We start from the raw sequence: 18,300 nt of genomic DNA, 5'->3' as shown, positions 1-18,300 counted from the left end.
TTGAGTTTTTTTTAGTCCTTTTCATATAACTTAATTTTCAAGTAGTATAAAAGGATGTACAAAGTAATTTTACTATTCTTGTCCCAGACATTTTGTCAACACCTTCCTTGCTCTAAATTCTTATGTGTCCTAACAGAATCTTTCTGTGTATAACATGGACACACACACACACACACACACACACACACACACACACTTACTTTTGTTTCCTTTTTCTTTTTTTTGCCAGTCCTGGGACTTGAACTCAAGGCTTGGGCACTGTCCTTGAGCTTTCTCAAGGCTAGTGCCCTACCACTTGAGCCACAGCACTATTTTTGGCTTTTTGTGTGTGATACTGAGGAATCCAGCCTAGGGCTTCGTGAATGCTAGGCAAGTCCACTACCACTAGACTGCATTCCTGGCCCAGTTTTCTTTCAAAGCTACCCTTGAGTTAAGCCCCACTTCTCATTTCCTAGAGGTTAACTGGAGATAAGAGTCTCAGGTCCTTTTGTGCCCGGGCTGTCTTTGAACCTTGATCCTCAGATCTCAGCCTCCTGACTAGCTAGGATAACAGGAGTGAGCCACCTTGCCCAACCAGTTTTCTTTAAAAAAATGTAATTTTATTGTTATTATTATGGTGTTGTACAGAGGGGTTATAATTTCATAAGTCAGTTAATGAATACATTTCAGTTTTGCAATGTCACCCTTTCTTTCATTTACCCCAACTCCTTCTTCCTGTTCCTGCCCACAAGTTACACATTACATTTTCCATCTAGCGTATACTGACAGCATGACTGCCTGTGTTCCTTTTAGCTTCTGCTCTGTCCATTCTCTTCAATTAATGGATTGTTGCTTAGAATGTATATAATAAATCCCTAAAAGTGAGTTTTTATAGTTTTGGGGTTTTCTATCAATTTTATTAAGAAACACATTTTGATTTTTGTTTTATGAAGAAAAGAACAATGCATAATATTGCTTTTGTTTGTTTTTAGCCCCTTGTGCCGTCAGGAATCTACAGGACTTGGCTCGCATTTATATTCGACGCACACTTAGAAATTTCATAAATGATGAGATGCAGGCCAAGGGGATTCCTCAGAGAGCTCCACCCAAGAGGAAAAGAAGGAAAGTGAAACAAAGAATCAACACTTATGTGTTTGTGGGTAATCAGCTTATTCCTCAGCCTCTAGACAGTGAGGAAGATGAAAAAATGGAAGAAGATAGCAAAGAAGAGGAAGATCACAGTGAAGCCTTGAAGCCAGAGGAGCCTCCTCAAAATTTACTGAGAGAAAAAATCATGAAGCTTCCCCTCCCTGAATCTTTGAAAGCTTACTTAACATATTTTAGAGACAAATAACTTAAATCAAGAGAAAAGAATACCTACTGATAATTCCTTTAGTCTTGAAAATGTAGCAATTAGTAGGAGTTCTAAGAGAGAATTTTTTCTTCAGAGTGAATTGTAGTAGAAATAAAAAATATAACTTGTTTCTGTCAGTAACAAAAATGGTATATTCAGTGATTAAAAGAATCTCTTTTCTAAAACCTATTTTTCTTTAAACCTTGGGAAAATGCTATTGTAACTCAGAGTGATTTCAAAGTAGAATGCAACCACACTTAAGACTGTATACCATAAAGCCCTTTTCTGATTCCTTACAGATTTGTAACATGAGGGTTAGATTTAATTTTATATAAGGTATAAATAATTGTTAAGTATAGTATAACTTAATATTCTGATTTGAATTGCAGTTGTTTGCATTTCCTTTAGGAGAACTTTCTGATAGACCTATTTATCTGACCTTGTTGCAATCACTCTTGCTGAGTTGTTATAGATTTATTCCGGGCAATGTATGAGTGCAATAATAATGCAAGATATTGAATCATGTAGCTTTAAAAGAAACAAAACATGAATTTCATGAAATTTTGCAACCCTACCACTTTTGCTTTTGCCAAAAGACACAGGGACAATACCTTCTTTCTCTCATAGTGATTTTAAGAGCACAGCAAGCCCACATTGAAGTAGAAAATGTGTATGTCGTACTGCTCCTGATTTTATGGGCCCTTCACATCTCCAGTATTTAAAATCATGACATTATCTTAACTCTCTAGAATTTCAAAAATTCCTATGTTTAGGGTTTGTTTTTTTTTTTTTTCCTGTAGCTGACTGTTTAAAGTATTTAAAAAAAGAAGTCCATTATCCTGTCTGTCACTTGATCACACAGGCAGTAAGTAAATGGATAGATAAGCGCGAGTGACCACCAACTTTCTTGGGTAGCACCAAGTAGCAGGGCCAAAGCGGTGTGGTCAGTGGATGCACTTTAGCAAATAGGACTCCTACTTTATCTGAGTATTTATCCTTGACAAGTTAGGGGTGAGCTTGTGTGTATTTGCTTTAGGTCTTTCAAGCATATATAGTCACAAAAATTGTGTGGAGATTCCTTTGTATTGCAAATCTGGTTCAGAATTATAGCGTAATCTCTGGGACCTATACCATGTTCACTTAATTTTGTCCTGTATTTTCTATTTCTTTGGTAAAATTATAATAATGGTTTCTTTCCTTTTTTTTTTTTTTGCTTACCCATGTATACTTACGCTGCATAGCTTTTCAGTGATAAGACAGGTAGTAAATGCCATTAGTTTTTTTCCTTTTAGTAAGCCTAAACACAGTCATTCCTTGCTAAGAAAGTGTACAATGTAACATATGTACTATGTAGTTTATATGGATTATATATATTTTTAAAGGTAAAATTTTGAGCATCAGTCAACACCACCAGCACCTTTGTTCTGGAAGCTGCTCACATTTGCTCAAGGAAACTCATCCATTTTGGAGTAAAAGCGTTATTATGTTTCAAAAATGTCAGCCCCAATAAATCTACACATCTAAGACCCATTATTTGAAATAGTCTAAACATACAATCATCCCAAGTAATTAAAAATATTTTAGTGATATAAAAGGCAATTTCATACAAGGCATTTGTTTTATACCTGTGGCTGAGGTGTGTGTATGGGGGGTGGTGGAATTGGGGGAGTGTATCGCTTTTCTTAGATGATTACTAAACTTTTTATTAAGAAATGCCTCATATCATTTTGGTCTACAAGAAAATGTCAGTTTCATGTCTGTTACAAGTGTTTATTTTGTTGCAACTATTTTACACTTTTAACCTTGAATATAGATCTTGAAAAATCTGGGAAGTTTTCTTCTAGTTTCCCGCCCCTCCCCCCATTTTATTACTATTGTTACAGGAGCTGGTGTCAAGATTTATTAAAAAAAGATATATATATATATATATACACACACACATATGTTTGTCAATGATGATCTTGTATTTAGGAGAGTTTTTATTAAGGATGTATTTGAAAATGGATGTTTCCAGTATTGTCTTTCATTCTACTGACCTTGGCAAACTACACAGTAAATTTTCCTGATCATTGCATTTTTTCTTAGCCACTGAAATGTATCTTTTGTGTTTTTAAATTCATTATTTTAAAGGTGTGACTTTATCACTGACTTTAAAAAAAGTAGAATTAAGTGGAAATTCAAATGAACTCCTTAATAATGCAGATATATTGGAATAAGAATATTTTGGGTGTGTGTTTATTTTTTAATGAATTCATGTTTACTTGAGAATGGAAAACTATGCTTTATAGGTGGAGAAGTAGCAAATGAACATGAGATAAGAGTCAATGAAAGTGATGGGAAGTATTGTCATGGAATTTTATAGACAGATAAAACATTAGCAATCAGGCAATCTAGGTCTGTATTTTGTAGAAGACAGTGTAAGCGTAGACAGGTGGTATGTTGCCTACGTCATACAGGTAGTTGAAGAAAAGACCTGAGATAGCATCTGGCATCAGATAAACCTCAAGAATCTGCCAATGGCACCCTAGCTACCAAAAAGCTAATTGTAGTGCTTATTGGCCAGCATATTTGCTTCTGATATTAATAAGGAAAACATCAAAATAGCATACACAGTGCTTAAGATATGAAATGTGTGTTGATTTCTAGCACTTTGAGATGATAAAAAGTGAAGCAAATCCTGTTACATCATTGGAAAACTTGGAAACATGTTAAATAAACAGTGACATATAATTAAACATCATTAGTATTTTTTGCTTTTGGTTTTTGCTTATTAAGTATATACAATCCCTCCCTCCTTTCATCTCTTCTTTCCCACATCTTGGCCTTGCAATCTGGCTCTGCTTTCTTTCTCAGCTACTGCTCTGTCACATAAGCTATGCATCCAGCCTGATGTTTTCCTGGCTAATTGAAGATGGACTTGACTTGTTCCACTGGGGCTGGCTTTGATGGTCCTCTAAGTCTCAGCCTGTTGAGTAGACCACAGACATGAGCCCCTATCCCCTAGCTCATAAACAATTTGTCTTTGTGTTAGAGCTACCTAGTGTATTATGATTAGCCTTTTTGTGACCTTAAGTTTTATATATATTCCTTATAAATACCATAGCTGAATTTCCTCAGCATTCTCATAATCATAATTATTTCTGTTGATTTACATAATACTATTAATTAGCTGGGCACCCATGGCTCATGCCTGTAATCCTGGCTACTCAGGAGGCTGAGATCTAGAAGATCATAATTTGAGGCCAGCCCAGGCCCCACTTCCTCTAAAATGTTTGCTGCATGTCTAAAAATAAACAGCAAAAAATAGGATGGAGGCATGACTCAAGTGGTAGGCACCACTAAAGCAAGCAAGCCCAGCAAGCACAAATCCCAAATGACCAATAAAACAAAACACCAATATTATTAAATGATGTTGTGACATATATTTTCTCTTTACCTATTTTACAATCTATCTATATATACATACACACATTCACACACACATATATATAGCCAATCGTGAGTCTTGGTCTCAGGGCCTGAGCCCTGTCCTTGGGCTTTCTCATGGGTTAGAACTCTACCAGTTGAGCCAAAGCACCACTTCTGCCTTTCTCTATCTATGTAGTACCAAAGAATCAAACCCAGGTGCATGCTAGGTTGGCACTCTGTGCCATTAGGGCAAACCCCCAGCCCCTGTTTCTACTATTCTTATCCTATTATTTTAGAAGCAGTATGTCCCAACTCTCAGTGATTACTGTGGACATCTCCTTTCATCTAATTTTTTCAAGAGCTTAGTCACTTATCCTCTCATAATTCTAGTTTGTGGTTAACATTTATATGATAAGTAATGAATTAGACTTATCATTTGCTCTTATTTTTCCTCATTTCTTCCTTCATGTTTGACCACAATTTCCTTTTGCATAAAGTAAATTCCTATGTCTTTTCTTTAGTGAAAGACTATAGATCTCTAGCTTTCCATTTTGTCTACTGAAAACATTTTCTCTTTGTTCTTAATAAATAGGCCAGGGCCAGGAGTTTGGCCTCGTGATAGAGTGCTTGCCTAGCATGCATGAAGACCCGTGGTTCGATTTCTTGGTACCACATACATGAAAAAGCCAGAAGTGGTGCAGTGGCTCAAGTGGTAGGGTTCTAGCCTTGAGGAAGCCCAAGGACAGCACTCAGACCCTGAGCTCAAACCCCAGGACTGGCCAAAAAAAAAATATATATATATATGTATATATATATATATATATATTCCATAGACTATATAATTTTAGAGTTGCAGTATTTTCTCTAAAGGATTTATGACTTTTCTACATTCTGGCTTTCATTGAAGCTGTGAATTCAATTGACTGCCATGCTTTTGAAGGTCATCTGTCTTTTATCTGTGTCTGCTTTAGAGATTTCATCTTGATGTTAATATCTTTGCCCTGGCATTTTCAATCCTTTGTAGTTTCCTGTAATATGCTTGGTGTTCATTTCTTTTTATTTTTTTTCTACCTGGTATTCATTTATCTTATTTCTGTTAGTTGATTTCTTTGTGAATTCTGCACTTATCTGCTTTTTTTTTTTTTTTTGTAATTTCCCCCCTGCCAGTCCTGGGGTTTGAACTAAGGGCCTGAGTGCTGTTCCTGAGCTTTTGTGCTCAAGGCTAACACTCTGCCACAGTTCCATTTCCAGGATTTTTGGTGATTAAGTGGAGATAAGCATCTGTCTAGTGGACTTTCCAACCTGGCCTGGTTTTGAACTGGGATCCTAAGATCTCAGTTTCCTGAACAGCTAAATTACAGGCATGAGCCACTGGCAAATGACTCACCTTTGTGTCTTAAAATTGAATGTTACATAATTTCTTTACATATATCTTCTGGCCAGTCAGTATCTTCAAAGTTTCTTTCAAATGTTTTTAAGCCCTTATGTTGAGTTTTATTGTCTGTTCTATTTTTTTTTTAAATTTCTAATCCTGCTTTTTAAGATTGATCTGGGTGTTTTTGTCTTTGTTTTCTAATAACTATATTGAATTCTCTATAACAAAAATGTCTTTAAGGAGGCTGAGCTAGGATCGCGATCAAAGCTAGATGAGCTAGAAGTCTGTAAGACTCATTTCCAATTAACCTACCAAAAGTCAGAAATGGAGATGTGGCTCAGATGGTGGAGCTGTAGCCTGGAGTGAAAAGGTCAAGCAAGAGCACCAGGACCTGAAGATTTGAGACCCTAGACAGACAGACAGACACACACACACACAAACACACACACACACACACACACACACACACACACACACACACACACACACGGTATTAGTGTTTTGCTTAGCATAGGTAGTAGTCTATCTAAAAGGAGGGGTCACCAGTGGCCATCATGTTTCTGCAGTTCTCACTTCCTCTGTGCTGCCAGCAGCATTTCTTCTTTCTTATTTTTTTTTAAATTAACCTAGTCAGGCTGGGAATATGGCTTAGTGGTAGAATGCTTGCCTAGCATGCCTGAAGCCCCCAGTTCAATTCTTCAGTACCATAGACACAGAAAAAACTCCAGTGGTAGAGTGCTACCTTTGAAAAAGAAGATCAGGGACAGTGCCCAGGCCCTGAGTTCAAGCCTTAGGACTGACAAATAAAACAAAATGAACAACAAAAACCATACATGTGGAAAAGTTTTCCTCCTAGTTTCTAGAAGGGGTTTAGAAATATAGATACCTTATTGTACTTTGATCTGAAACCATAAGGCACAATCCAGGACTGGTCCACCTTCACCTCACCCCAGCAAGGTTTTAGATCTTAGATAGTGGGGTTGGAGGGCCAGCCTTGCTTGTTAGATTTATTGGGATAGTTAGTAAAATGTCCGAATAACATCCTACATATTTAAAAGTTACTTCCAAAACGGGGTGTAAGGGAGGGGGTGGAGGGTAGGTATGCCTATACTGGTCCTGGGGCTTAAATTCTGGGAGAGAGAAAAAGAGGGAGGGAGAGAGAGAGGGAAGAGAGCGGAGAGAGAAAGAGAGACTCCTAGACCATCCTCCTCACATTGGTTTTGATCTGAGAACCTCATATCTCAGCCTCCCGCCTTAAAATCATTCATTTTTCATAAAGATGAACTTGTTTCTTCAAATCCTTTTACCTTTCAATTCAAAATCCAACAAAACAGGAGGATATTTTACTAGATACTTGAAAATGAACTATACAACTTGTGGGTGAGGGGGGTTGGGAAGGAAAGAACTGGGAGAAAATGAGGGAAGAAGTGACACTGTTAAAAAAGAAATGTACTCAGTGCCGGTGGTCAGGATCTCCCCTCATGGGGGTCGCGCTCCAGGCGACCTTTTCTGACGGATCTGGCAGGCCAGGTGGCTGCAATTTTGGCCTTTGGCTTGACCCGCTTGGACCATGGCTTTGGCTTTGGAGGATCTACAGAAAGAGCTAGAAGAAGTAAAAGCATTACTGGAAAAGTCCACTAGGAAAAGAATACATGATGCCCTTACATCTGAAAAATCTAAGACTGAAGATAGAAATAAGGAACAAGAACTCCTTTGTACAACTACTTAAAAAAAAAAAAAACACACAACACATATACATACATGTGTTAATATGAACGTTTTGCCAAAAGAGGGCAGTGTTCGCTCAGAGTAAGGAGCAAACCATCAGTGCTGAAAGGATGAATTTCTTTTTTCTCATAAGGTTGATAAAATTTCTCAGTAGTCTTCAACTCACTAGCTGTGTTTCTCACGATGGTCATTTGGGATTTATTAGTTTTAATTTGCTTTTCTAGTAGTTTTATATTTTAAAAAAGATTTGTCTGAAATGTTTAGTCTTCAATGATGAGCCAAAACTAAGAAACTATCTGCTCACATTAGACTAGTAGGTGTTTGAGTGGGTCTGCTGCTTTTACCTGATTCCCGATGTGGCTCTGGAAGACATTCACCCAGCTTTTGCAGCACATACTTACACGTGTGATTTCTATCAGTTGTCTTCTGTCCAAGCAGACTTCTGAGCTCAGGTTTTAAGCATCCAAGTTGAAACCAGAAATATTTAAAGAAGAAATCACAAATGACTGGTTTGAGTTGGACACAAGTGGGTGAAAGGCATCAAGTTTCAGAAGTAGAAAAATATATAGAAAGAAACAAAATGCTGTTTCCAAGCATGATTTGGGGTAAGGAAGGAATTCGGCATCCAGATGAGCTAATTATGATTGCCCACCCTTTAGGAGTCGATAAGGACACCAGATGAAAAGGAGAAAGGCTGTTCAGCATGGAGTCAATAAATAATTAACCAACCTGAGCTTCAAAAGAATGGCTAGGGGCCAAGAGGCTGGGCTTATTTAAAAGTGTAGTGGAAGCAAATTTGGAAAAGTTTCTATTTGTCTCATGCAGCCTATTCCCAAACTTCTGCCACTGGGAGATTCTGGGATCTCCTAAGGCTGCTCAACCCTCTGCCCTGTATGTGAGTCCTGCTCCGGCACTGGCTGCTGGCCTGGAAGCCACTTTCAGCCACGGTTCCCACTAGCCCAGCCCTGCTCACTTGCTATCACTAGCATGGCTGTTGCTGCCCACAGTGGCTGCTCTCTGCCTGGGGCTGGGCCTGGCCAGCAGATAGATAGTAGGAGCTCAGCTGGACTCCTTGCTTTCTCCAGCCGCAGCCGACGTATGTGCTTTAATAGCACCATCCATTGCATGTACTTAATGCTAGGTCATGTTTCCTCAGCAGTCACGCTCCTGTACAATCACACAGAATTTCTCAAATCCTGTGAAGCTAGGCTTGAACTCTGGGTCTGGGCACTGTCTCTGAGCTCTTCTGCTCAAGGCGACCACTCTACCCCTTTAGCCACAGCCCCACTTCTGGTTTTCTAGTGGTTAATTGGAGGCAAGAGTCTGATCTTTAGTGCCTGGGCTGGCTTTGAACCTTGATCCTCAGATCTCAGCCTTCTGAGTACCTAGGATTACAGGCATGAGCCACTGTGCCCAACTTGGAGCATGCTTCTTTCAATGTAGAAATCTAGATGCTCTTTCTGCTTGTCTACTGAGAAGAAGTTGCTATCTCACAGATCACTTTTTGTTTTTGTTAGTTGTAGGGCTTGAACTCTGGGCTTGGGCTCTGTCCTTGAACTCTTCAGGCAGTCAAGGCTAGTGCATTACCAATTTGAACCACAGCACCACTTCTGGCTTTCTAGTGGTTAACTGGAGGTAAGAGTCTCAAGAACTTTCGTATCCAGGCTGGCTTTGAGCCGTTATCCTCAGATCTCAGCCTCCTGAGTAGCTAGGATTACTGGAATGAGCCCTAGAACACAGATTCACAAATAACTTTTTGATTCTTTTCTATTTGCCTTAAAAGTTTAAGCCACAATGATCTGAGATAACGATATTTGTTCTGGGTGCAATTACCTCCTCTGGAATATACCACCTTCATAATCAGTATTTCTCCAGTAATTAACTCTCATTTCTCCTTTTTTATCCTCTTCTTCCAAATCCTGGAAACTCATAAATGAGCTGGCATGTATGTGTCTGTCCATTTGGAAAGATTAAAATTTGCTTCAGAATGTAGTTCCAATTGATTATGTGCTGATGTGAGCCTCCCATGAGTGAGATGTTCTCAGTTTCTGTGCTTCTGGATTTCGTTGTCCTCCTTGCCCACCTTCCCCCCTAAAAAAACAACAAAAAAAACCCCAAACGAAACAGGTCACCAAATCAGGACATAAAAGACTCACTAAACAGTTACTACACTAATCAGCCTGTGGGGATATTGTGGCATGTAGAATAAAATAGAACCAGGAACCAGACCTGAGTACAAATTTGACCTCAATGTCTTTAATATCCAATAACTTGTGGTACAAGAGAAGAAATCAAGAAAGTGCTGAAAGATAATGAAAGTTCTCTGGATCACATGGCCCATGAAAAGGTCACAAGCAGACTGGAAGACATGGAAGACAGAACTACTCTTGGTACTTCTTAGTTCTTGGGCAGAAAAAAATAGCCCTTTGCTTTAGTTTGCTAGCTATGTGCTTTGCCATACAGAAGTTCTGCAGTTTAATGCAGTCCCACTCATCCAGATGTTCTTTGATTTGTTGTGTTTTTTGGTCCTTATTAAGAAAGTTTCGACCTGTGCCAAGGAGACCTAATGTATCTCCTATTTCTTTTTGTAAAGTTTGCAGTGTATCGGCTTTTAACTCAAGGTCTTTGATCCATTTGGAGTTAATCGTGGTGCAGGGTGACAAGGAAGAATCCAACTTTTGTTTTCTGCAGGTGCTTAAACAGTTCTGCCAGCATCACTTGTTGAAGAGGCTATCTTTCTTCCATTCTATTTTTTTGGCTCCCTTGTCAAAGATTAGGTGGCCATAGGTCTGTGGGTTAATATCTGGGTCCTCAGTTCTATTCTATTGGTTTTCAGGCCTGTTCTTGTGCCAGTACCAAGCTGTTTTGGTCACTATAGCTCTATAATAGAGTCTAAAGTTTGGTATTGAAATTCCTCCTGTGCTGTTCTTTCTGCTAAGAATTGTTTTTCTTATTAGGGGTCTTTTATTATCCCACATGACATTTTGGATTTGCCTCTTCTATTTCTTTAAAGAATGCCATTGGGATATTGATTGGTATTGCATTGTATTTATAGTCTTTGGTAAAATTGCCATTTTCATGGTATTAATTCTTGCAATCCAGGAGCATGGGAGATTTTTCAATTTCCTCAGTTCTGCTTTAATTTCCTTTTCAGGGTTTTAAAGTTTTCATCAAAAAAAGTCCTTTACATTCTTAGTTAATTCCTAGGTACTTTATTTTCTTTGAGGCTATTGTAAAAGGAGTTGCTTTCATGATTGCTGCCTCAGTCCTCTCATTGTTGGCATACAGGATGGCAGTTGATTTTTGAGGGTTAATTTTATACCCTGCTACCTTGCCAAAGTTTTGAATCAGTTCAAGCAACTTGGGAATGGAGTCTATAGGCTTCTTTAAATACAGAATCATGTCATCTGCAAAGAAGGAAAGATTTATTTCATCTTTCCTTATTTGGATCCCCTTTATGCTTACTTCTTGCCTTATTGCTCTGGCTAGGAATTCCAATACTATGAAAAAGAGGAGTGGAGAGAGTGGGCATCCTTGTCTCATTCCTGATTTTAAAAGAAATGGCTTTAGCTTGGCATCAAATTGGAACTGAATACACATCTCCACCAACAAAAACTCTGTAACTCATGGAGATTAAACAACACATTGTTGAATCACCAATGGGTCATCGAAGAGATCAGAACAGAAATCCAACAGTTTATGAAATTTAACAATAAGGAGCACACAAAATACCAACTCCTCTGGTACACAGCAAAGGCAGTACTCAGAGGAAAATTTATAGCGCTGAGTGCCTACAACAACAAGTTGGAAAAATTGCAAACCAACAAGTTAATGTCTCACCTTAAGCTCCTGGAAAAAGAGCAACAAACCAACCCTAATCCCAGTAGAAGAAAGCAAATAATTAAAATCAAAGCAGAATTAAATGATTTGGAATCCAAAAAAACTATAGAAAGAATCAACAAAACAAGGAGTTGGTTCTTTGAAAGAATTAACAAAATTGACAAACCCTTAGCAAATCTTACAAAAAAAAGAAGAGAGCATATCGAAATAAACAAAATCGCAGACAAAAATGGTAAAATCACGACAGAAATTACCAAGATCCAGAATATCATGAGGGAATACTTCTCAAACCTTTATGCCAACAAATTTGAGAATCTAGAAGAAATGGATGAATTCCTAGCCAATATTAACATACCCACACTGAACCAAGAAGAACTAAGCCAACTCAACAGGCCTATTTCAAGCTCTGAAATAGAAATGGCAATTAGAGAACTTCCACCTAAGAAAAGCCCAGGGCCAGATGGATTCACAGCTGAATTCTATAAGGTCTTCAAAGCAGAGCTCACCCCAGTACTCCTCAAGCTCTTCAATGAAATTGAAAATGAAGGTTCCTTACCAAACTCATTCTATGAAGCCAGTATAACCCTCATCCCCAAACCAGACAGAGATTCATCAAAGAAAGAGAACTATAGACCTATTTCTTTGATGAACATCGATGCAAAACTCCTCAACAAAATACTGGCCAACCATCTACAACAACTCATCAAAAACATTATACACTATGATCAAACTGGATTCATCACAGGGAGGCAAAGCTGGTTCAACATACGCAAATCAATTAATATAATTCAACACATCAACAGGAGCCAGGACAAAAATCACATGATTGTCTCAATAGATGTGGAAAAGGCATTTGACAAGATCCAACACCCCTTTATGTTAAAAGCTCTGGAGAAACTAGGAATCCATGGAACATTCCTCAATATAATAAAGGCTGTGTATGAGAAACCCACTGCTAGTATTACACTTAATGGCGAAAATCTAAAGCCATTCCCTCTAAAATCAGGAACGAGACAAGGATGCCCACTCTCTCCACTCCTGTTTAACATAATTTTAGAATTCCTAGCCAGTGGATTAAGGCAAGAAGCAAGCATAAAGGGGATGCAAATAGGGAAAGAGGAAGTAAAACTTTCCCTCTTTGCAGATGACATGATTCTGTATTTAAAGAATCCTATAGACTCTACTCCCAAGCTCCTTGAGCTGATTCAAAACTTTGGAAGGGTAGCAGGGTATAAAATTAACCCTCAAAAATCAACTGCCTTCTTCTACGCCAACAGTGAGAGGAACGAGGCAATAATCAGGAAAGCAACTCCTTTCACAATGGCCTCAAAGAAAATAAAGTACCTAGGAATTAGCTTAACTAAGAATGTAAAGGACTTTTTTGATGAAAACTTTAAAACCCTAAAAAAGGAAATTAAAGCAGAACTAAGGAAATGGAAAAACCTCCCGTGCTCCTGGATTGGAAGAATCAACATTGTGAAAATGACAATCTTGCCAAGGGCTATCTACAAATTGAATGCAATACCAATCAATATCCCAATGGCATTCTTTAAAGAAATAGAAGAGGCAATTCAAAATTTTGTATGGAATAATAAAAGACCCCGTATAGCAAAAACACTTCTTAGCAGAAAGAACAGCGCTGGAGGAATTTCAATTCCAAACTTTAGACTCTATTACAGGGCTATAATTCTCAAAACAGCTTGGTACTAGCACAAGAACAGGCCTGAAGACCAATGGAATAGAACTGAGGACCCAGATATTAACCCACAGACCTATGGCCACCTAATCTTTGACAAGGGAGCCAAGAAAATAGAATGGAAAAAAGACAGCCTCTTCAACAAGTTGTGCTGGCAGAACTGGTTAAGCAGCTGCAGAAAACTAAAGTTGGATTCTTCTTTGTTACCCTGCACTAGAATTAACTCCAAATGGATCAAAGACCTAGAGGTAAAAGCTGACACACTGAAAACTTTACAAGAAGGAATAGGAGATACACTAGGCCTCCTTGGCATAGGTCGAAACTTTCTTAATAAGGACCAAGAATCACAACAAATCAGAGAAAGGCTGGATAAGTGGGACTGCATTAAACTGTGGAGCTTTTGTATAGCAAAGGACATAGCTAGTAAATTAATTAGGAAGCCTACAGAGTGGGAGAAGATCTTCACCAACCAAACAACGGACAAAGGCCTCATATCTAAAATATATCAACAACTCAAAAAATTGAATCAATCCAAAACTAATCTCCAAAGTAACAACCATCCCCTTAAAAAATGGGCCAAAGACTTAAAGAGAGTCTTTGAAGAAGAAACAAAAATGGCCTATAGACACATGAAGAAATGCTCAACATCTCTGGTCATAAAAGAAATGCAAATCAAAACAACTCTAAGATTCCACCTCACTCCAGTTAGAATGGCCAGGATCAGGAAAATGAATAATAACAGATGCTGGAGGGGATGTGGCCAGGAGGGATCACTACTACACTGTTGGTGGGAGTGCAAACTCATTCAACCACTATGGAAAGCAGTATGGCAGTGCCTCAAAAGGCTAAACATAGAACTCCCCTATGACCCAGCAATTCCACTACTTGGCATTTACCCAACCATCCAGAATCTAGGGCACACTAAATCCACTAACACAACAATGTTCATTGTAGCATTATTCACCATAGCAAAGATATGGAACCAACCTAGATGTCCCTCAGTTGATGAGTAGATCAACAAGTTGTGGTATTTGTACACAATGGAATTCTCTGCTGCTGTCAGAAAAAATGACATAGCCCCATTTGTTAGGAAATGGAAAGACTTAGAAAAAATCATATTAAGTGAAATAAGCCAGACCCAAAGGAACATAGGCTCAATGGTTTCCCTCATTTGTCATATTCAGTAGAAACCTTGGGTTCTCCTAGCAGAGGTTTACAATAGAGCAAAACCTAGATACAGAAGGCCATATAGGATGACGTTAAAAGAAAGGACTGCCAGGATATAGAAACAAAAGCCATATAATGTGTTATTGTTTTTCTTAATGCTATTTCCCATCTCTTTTGCTGTCCCTTGGTTATCTCATATTGTTACAATATCTTATCTTGTTATCTCATATATTGTGTATATGTTTATTTGGTCATTTGAAATAGGAAAGGAAGGAGGGGGAAACAAGATGAGGGACGAGGTGGAGAGAGGGAAATGGAGACCAAAACATGAGAAAGGGTATCATTGTTTGTGAAGTACTGCACCTTCTATCTGACAAATAAATGTAACCCCTTCTATTAATTACAATAAAAATATACGAAAAAATAGTCCCTTGGTTTGAACATGGAAGTATTTCCATGTTCATCATTGTTGATTTTTCAGCTTTTATTTTTTTTCCAGAGGAGATTCAATGGATAACACAATATTTTTTTTGTTGCTGCCACGCATTTTGTTAATTATGTACACATGAAAAGATCAAGTGAATCTTCAAAGACAGAAAGGACTGAGTCCTGAAACTGGTGCTTACACTATACAGACAGTAGACTTGCTGTTTGTGATGTGCAGTGACAGTTTTCTGGCAGGGATTAGCAAATGCTTAGACGAAGGACAACTCGTCCAATCCAGTATGTGATATTACACACAGTAATCTAAGGTTTAGTTTGCACATAAATTTTGCTTCCTACACTTTTGGTTTTTTCTTTCTAATTTAAGGCTTGAACTCAAGGCCTAGACACTGTCCCTGAGCTCTTTGCTCAAGGCTGCACTTTAACACTTGATCTGAAGCTCCACTTCTGGATTTTGGGTGAGTAATTGGAGATTAGAGTCTATGGACTTTTCTGTGCAGGCTGGCTGTGTATCTCAACCTCCTGAGTAGTTAGGATTATAGACATGAGCCACTAGAACCTAGCTATTCCTTCTGATGTGTTTAAAGAAAATTTTAGTTATTAACCACATACTTCTGAAGATAATGAGTGTATTCAAGTCACATGGTCTCCTTAGGAGGAGTCTTACCTCAGTGTAAAAAGAAAGCTTTTCAGCCACATGCCTGCCTCTGGGTCAGGCGTACTTTGCGATCAGGTTATCTTGGTGTCTCAGCTTTCTCCTCTGTGAAATGAACATTCTGATAAGAAGGTTCACCACATTGGTTCTTTTGAAGATTAAATGAGTTCATGCATATGTGGGAAATTGTCTACTTTTGGTAAACTTTTGGCTGTTATTTTCATGTCTGTAATGAAGGTCAAGAGTCACAAACTCAAATCCCTCCTGGAAATTTGAGTCACATGGAATGAACGTAAAAGTCCCAGTGTTAGCAGCATGAGGAAGTTGGTAGAGAACTTGGAGGGAGTGAGTGTATGGCTCAGCTAGAGCACAGATAACAGAGATGGAGGCAGAGTCCTGTTTGCAGGTTGGGCCAGCTTCTTCCCTCATGTGGGACCTGCAGCAACGGCCACTTCTGTTATTGCTATTGCTATTTGTTTTTTCCAGGAAGAATGAGGATCAAAAGTGAAATTGTTGGCTTTTAAATATCAATCCAAATGAGTTTTTGAAAAACTGAAAGTTTTATGTAATTATAACGCTTCTGTACATCACCTTGATTATAACAAAAAAAAACAAACAAAACAAAGGGACGGAGAGCCAGTGGCTCATACCTATAGTCCTAGCTCAGGAAACAGATCGGAAGATTGTGGTTTGAAGCAAGCTATGGAAGTAAAATCCATGAGACTATCTCCAGTTAGCTAGTTGGAGATCACTGTGGCTCGAGTGGTAAAATACTAGTTTGAGCAAAAAACCAAAGTGATATTGCTCAGGCACTGAATTCAAATACTAGTGCCAGCACAAATAAACCAAAACATTAATAAACTGGAAGGGCAAGATATATTAAAGTCTAATCATGCATATTTGTAGGTTGTTTTTAGAGTTGAGCTTAGAGATTGTCATTTATTTATTTATTTAGCTTTGCCAGTTCTGGGGCTTGAACTCAGAGCCTGGGCACTGTCCTTGGGTTTTCTCAAGGCTAGAGCTCTACCACTTGAGCCACAGCATCACTTACGGCTTTTTCTAGATATGTGGCACCAAGGAATCGAGCCTTGGTCTTTGTATTTAGGATCAGAGCCTGGGACATGCTTAGCTGAGATGAGCAAAGGGAAAATGAGATCATCTTTCAAGATGATCTAAACCGAGGCTCATGCCTGGCTCATGAGCTGTAGAAGTGAGAGTGCTAGGCCTGGGGACAGGGCTGGCAGCTGTGAGGTGCTTGAGCCAGGACCAAAGCTGGGAATGGCATTGGACTAACTCTCTTTACAGAGGAAGGGAGATGGTCTCAAGAAAACAAAACCCATTGCCTACTTATTTCATTACTCTTGGAGGTGGAGGTTTCCTTAGCAGCTCATACTAGTTATTCTAAAAATACTAGTGTGAGAGAAGTAATGCACTCATTACCTGATGAATGTAACTGTAACCCAACGATAAAATACAAACTAATGTCTTTTCTGTGCCATTTTCCTTCTTTTATTTCCAACCAAAAGGATACCATCAACTTTACTCCAAGACATTTCCCTCCACAATTGCTCAGCAAGAAACAGGGGGGAAACCCCACTTGCCACCATTGCAGGGGAGAGCAATTCTATTCCTAACCCCAGAAAAATCCTCAAAATGAGTCACAATCCTCAGAATCACTAGCCCATTGATGTACAATTATTAGGAACACTTTTTGTATTCAATAACAATACCATCCTACTGTGTTATCATCCGAGGTAGTGTCAGAACACTACCTAGGGGCAGGTTTATTTTCTTTGCCAATTAAAGAACAATAAGGGAGGAAAGTGTTTCAAGTAAACAGAGTAAGTTTATTTGGAATGGAAAAGAAAGAAAGGAGAGTTGTGAAGGGAGCATGGTGGAGAAGGGAATTCTGGTTAGGTAAAAATTCACAGCTGCTTAAGCCTACCTGATAGCTTATCTGTCGCCTACTCCCACTTGGGGAAATGTATCTTTGGTTTGATTTGTTAAATGGTGGTGATGTATGGCCAGCAACCTTTCTGACTGGATCTCTTCTATGTCCCCTTACCTTGAGGGGAGGCAATTCCATTACTAGGGAACTTCTTCGTTGGGTGATCCAAATAAAAATGCTTTGCAGAAAGCTACATGGGAAGCAAACTCCTCCACCCTGTCCATTTCATCAGAATATGAGGTAGGAAGAAAGGTGATTTGTGTGATTCTATTGTCTTTGCTTTAAACCCTTTGTTACCCTTTGTTACCTAAGCAGGGTCAGAAAATTGTCTCTCAGTACCTTAGAGTTCGGTTTTGAATTTACATTTTTCCCTCAAACAAGAATGAGTTCTAGATGGGGTACAGAGATAAAGTGTGTGCCAGACATATATGTTCTATGTAAATTGCTTAATTCCCAGCAAAGTCTGGCTGGTGAGCCAAGGTTCTCAGGATACCATTTGCTTGAGAGATATACAGCTGCTGAGGTTTGAAATGTGTCCTTGGCTGTTCATTTATAGTTTTGTGATCATAGAAGCATTGGATTTGGGAAAATAAATCATTTAAATAAAGATATATAGGAACAGGTTTGTATTTCAGTACTAGTGTACTACTTTTTCTCACATGAGTCATTTTGTTCCATGAGTCAGTTGCTTCAGGTAGTAAATATT

The 18,300-nt window shown here is 38.6% G+C and overlaps 1 protein-coding gene across 3 annotated transcripts in view; it reads left to right on the top strand.

Moving 5' to 3' along the window:
* The window catches only part of Pcmtd1 (protein-L-isoaspartate (D-aspartate) O-methyltransferase domain containing 1), an 83,019-nt gene extending 78,951 nt beyond the window's left edge, over positions 1-4,068 (top strand). For all 3 annotated transcript variants that reach the window (XM_090338808.1, XM_090338809.1, XM_090338810.1), the window contains one exon: positions 972-4,068. In XM_090338808.1, coding sequence (XP_090194934.1) covers positions 972-1,333 — 362 coding nt within the window. In that variant the 3' untranslated portion in view covers positions 1,334-4,068. The remainder of the gene's footprint in view (positions 1-971) is intronic.
* Positions 4,069-18,300: the final 14,232 nt, after the last annotated feature.

The sequence above is a fragment of the Megascapheus bottae genome, chromosome 9 (genome assembly GCF_031878675.1).
Source record: "Megascapheus bottae isolate mThoBot1 chromosome 9, mThoBot2.hap1, whole genome shotgun sequence".
Lineage (NCBI taxonomy): Eukaryota > Metazoa > Chordata > Mammalia > Rodentia > Geomyidae > Megascapheus > Megascapheus bottae.
This window is presented reverse-complemented; position numbering and strand designations above follow the sequence as displayed.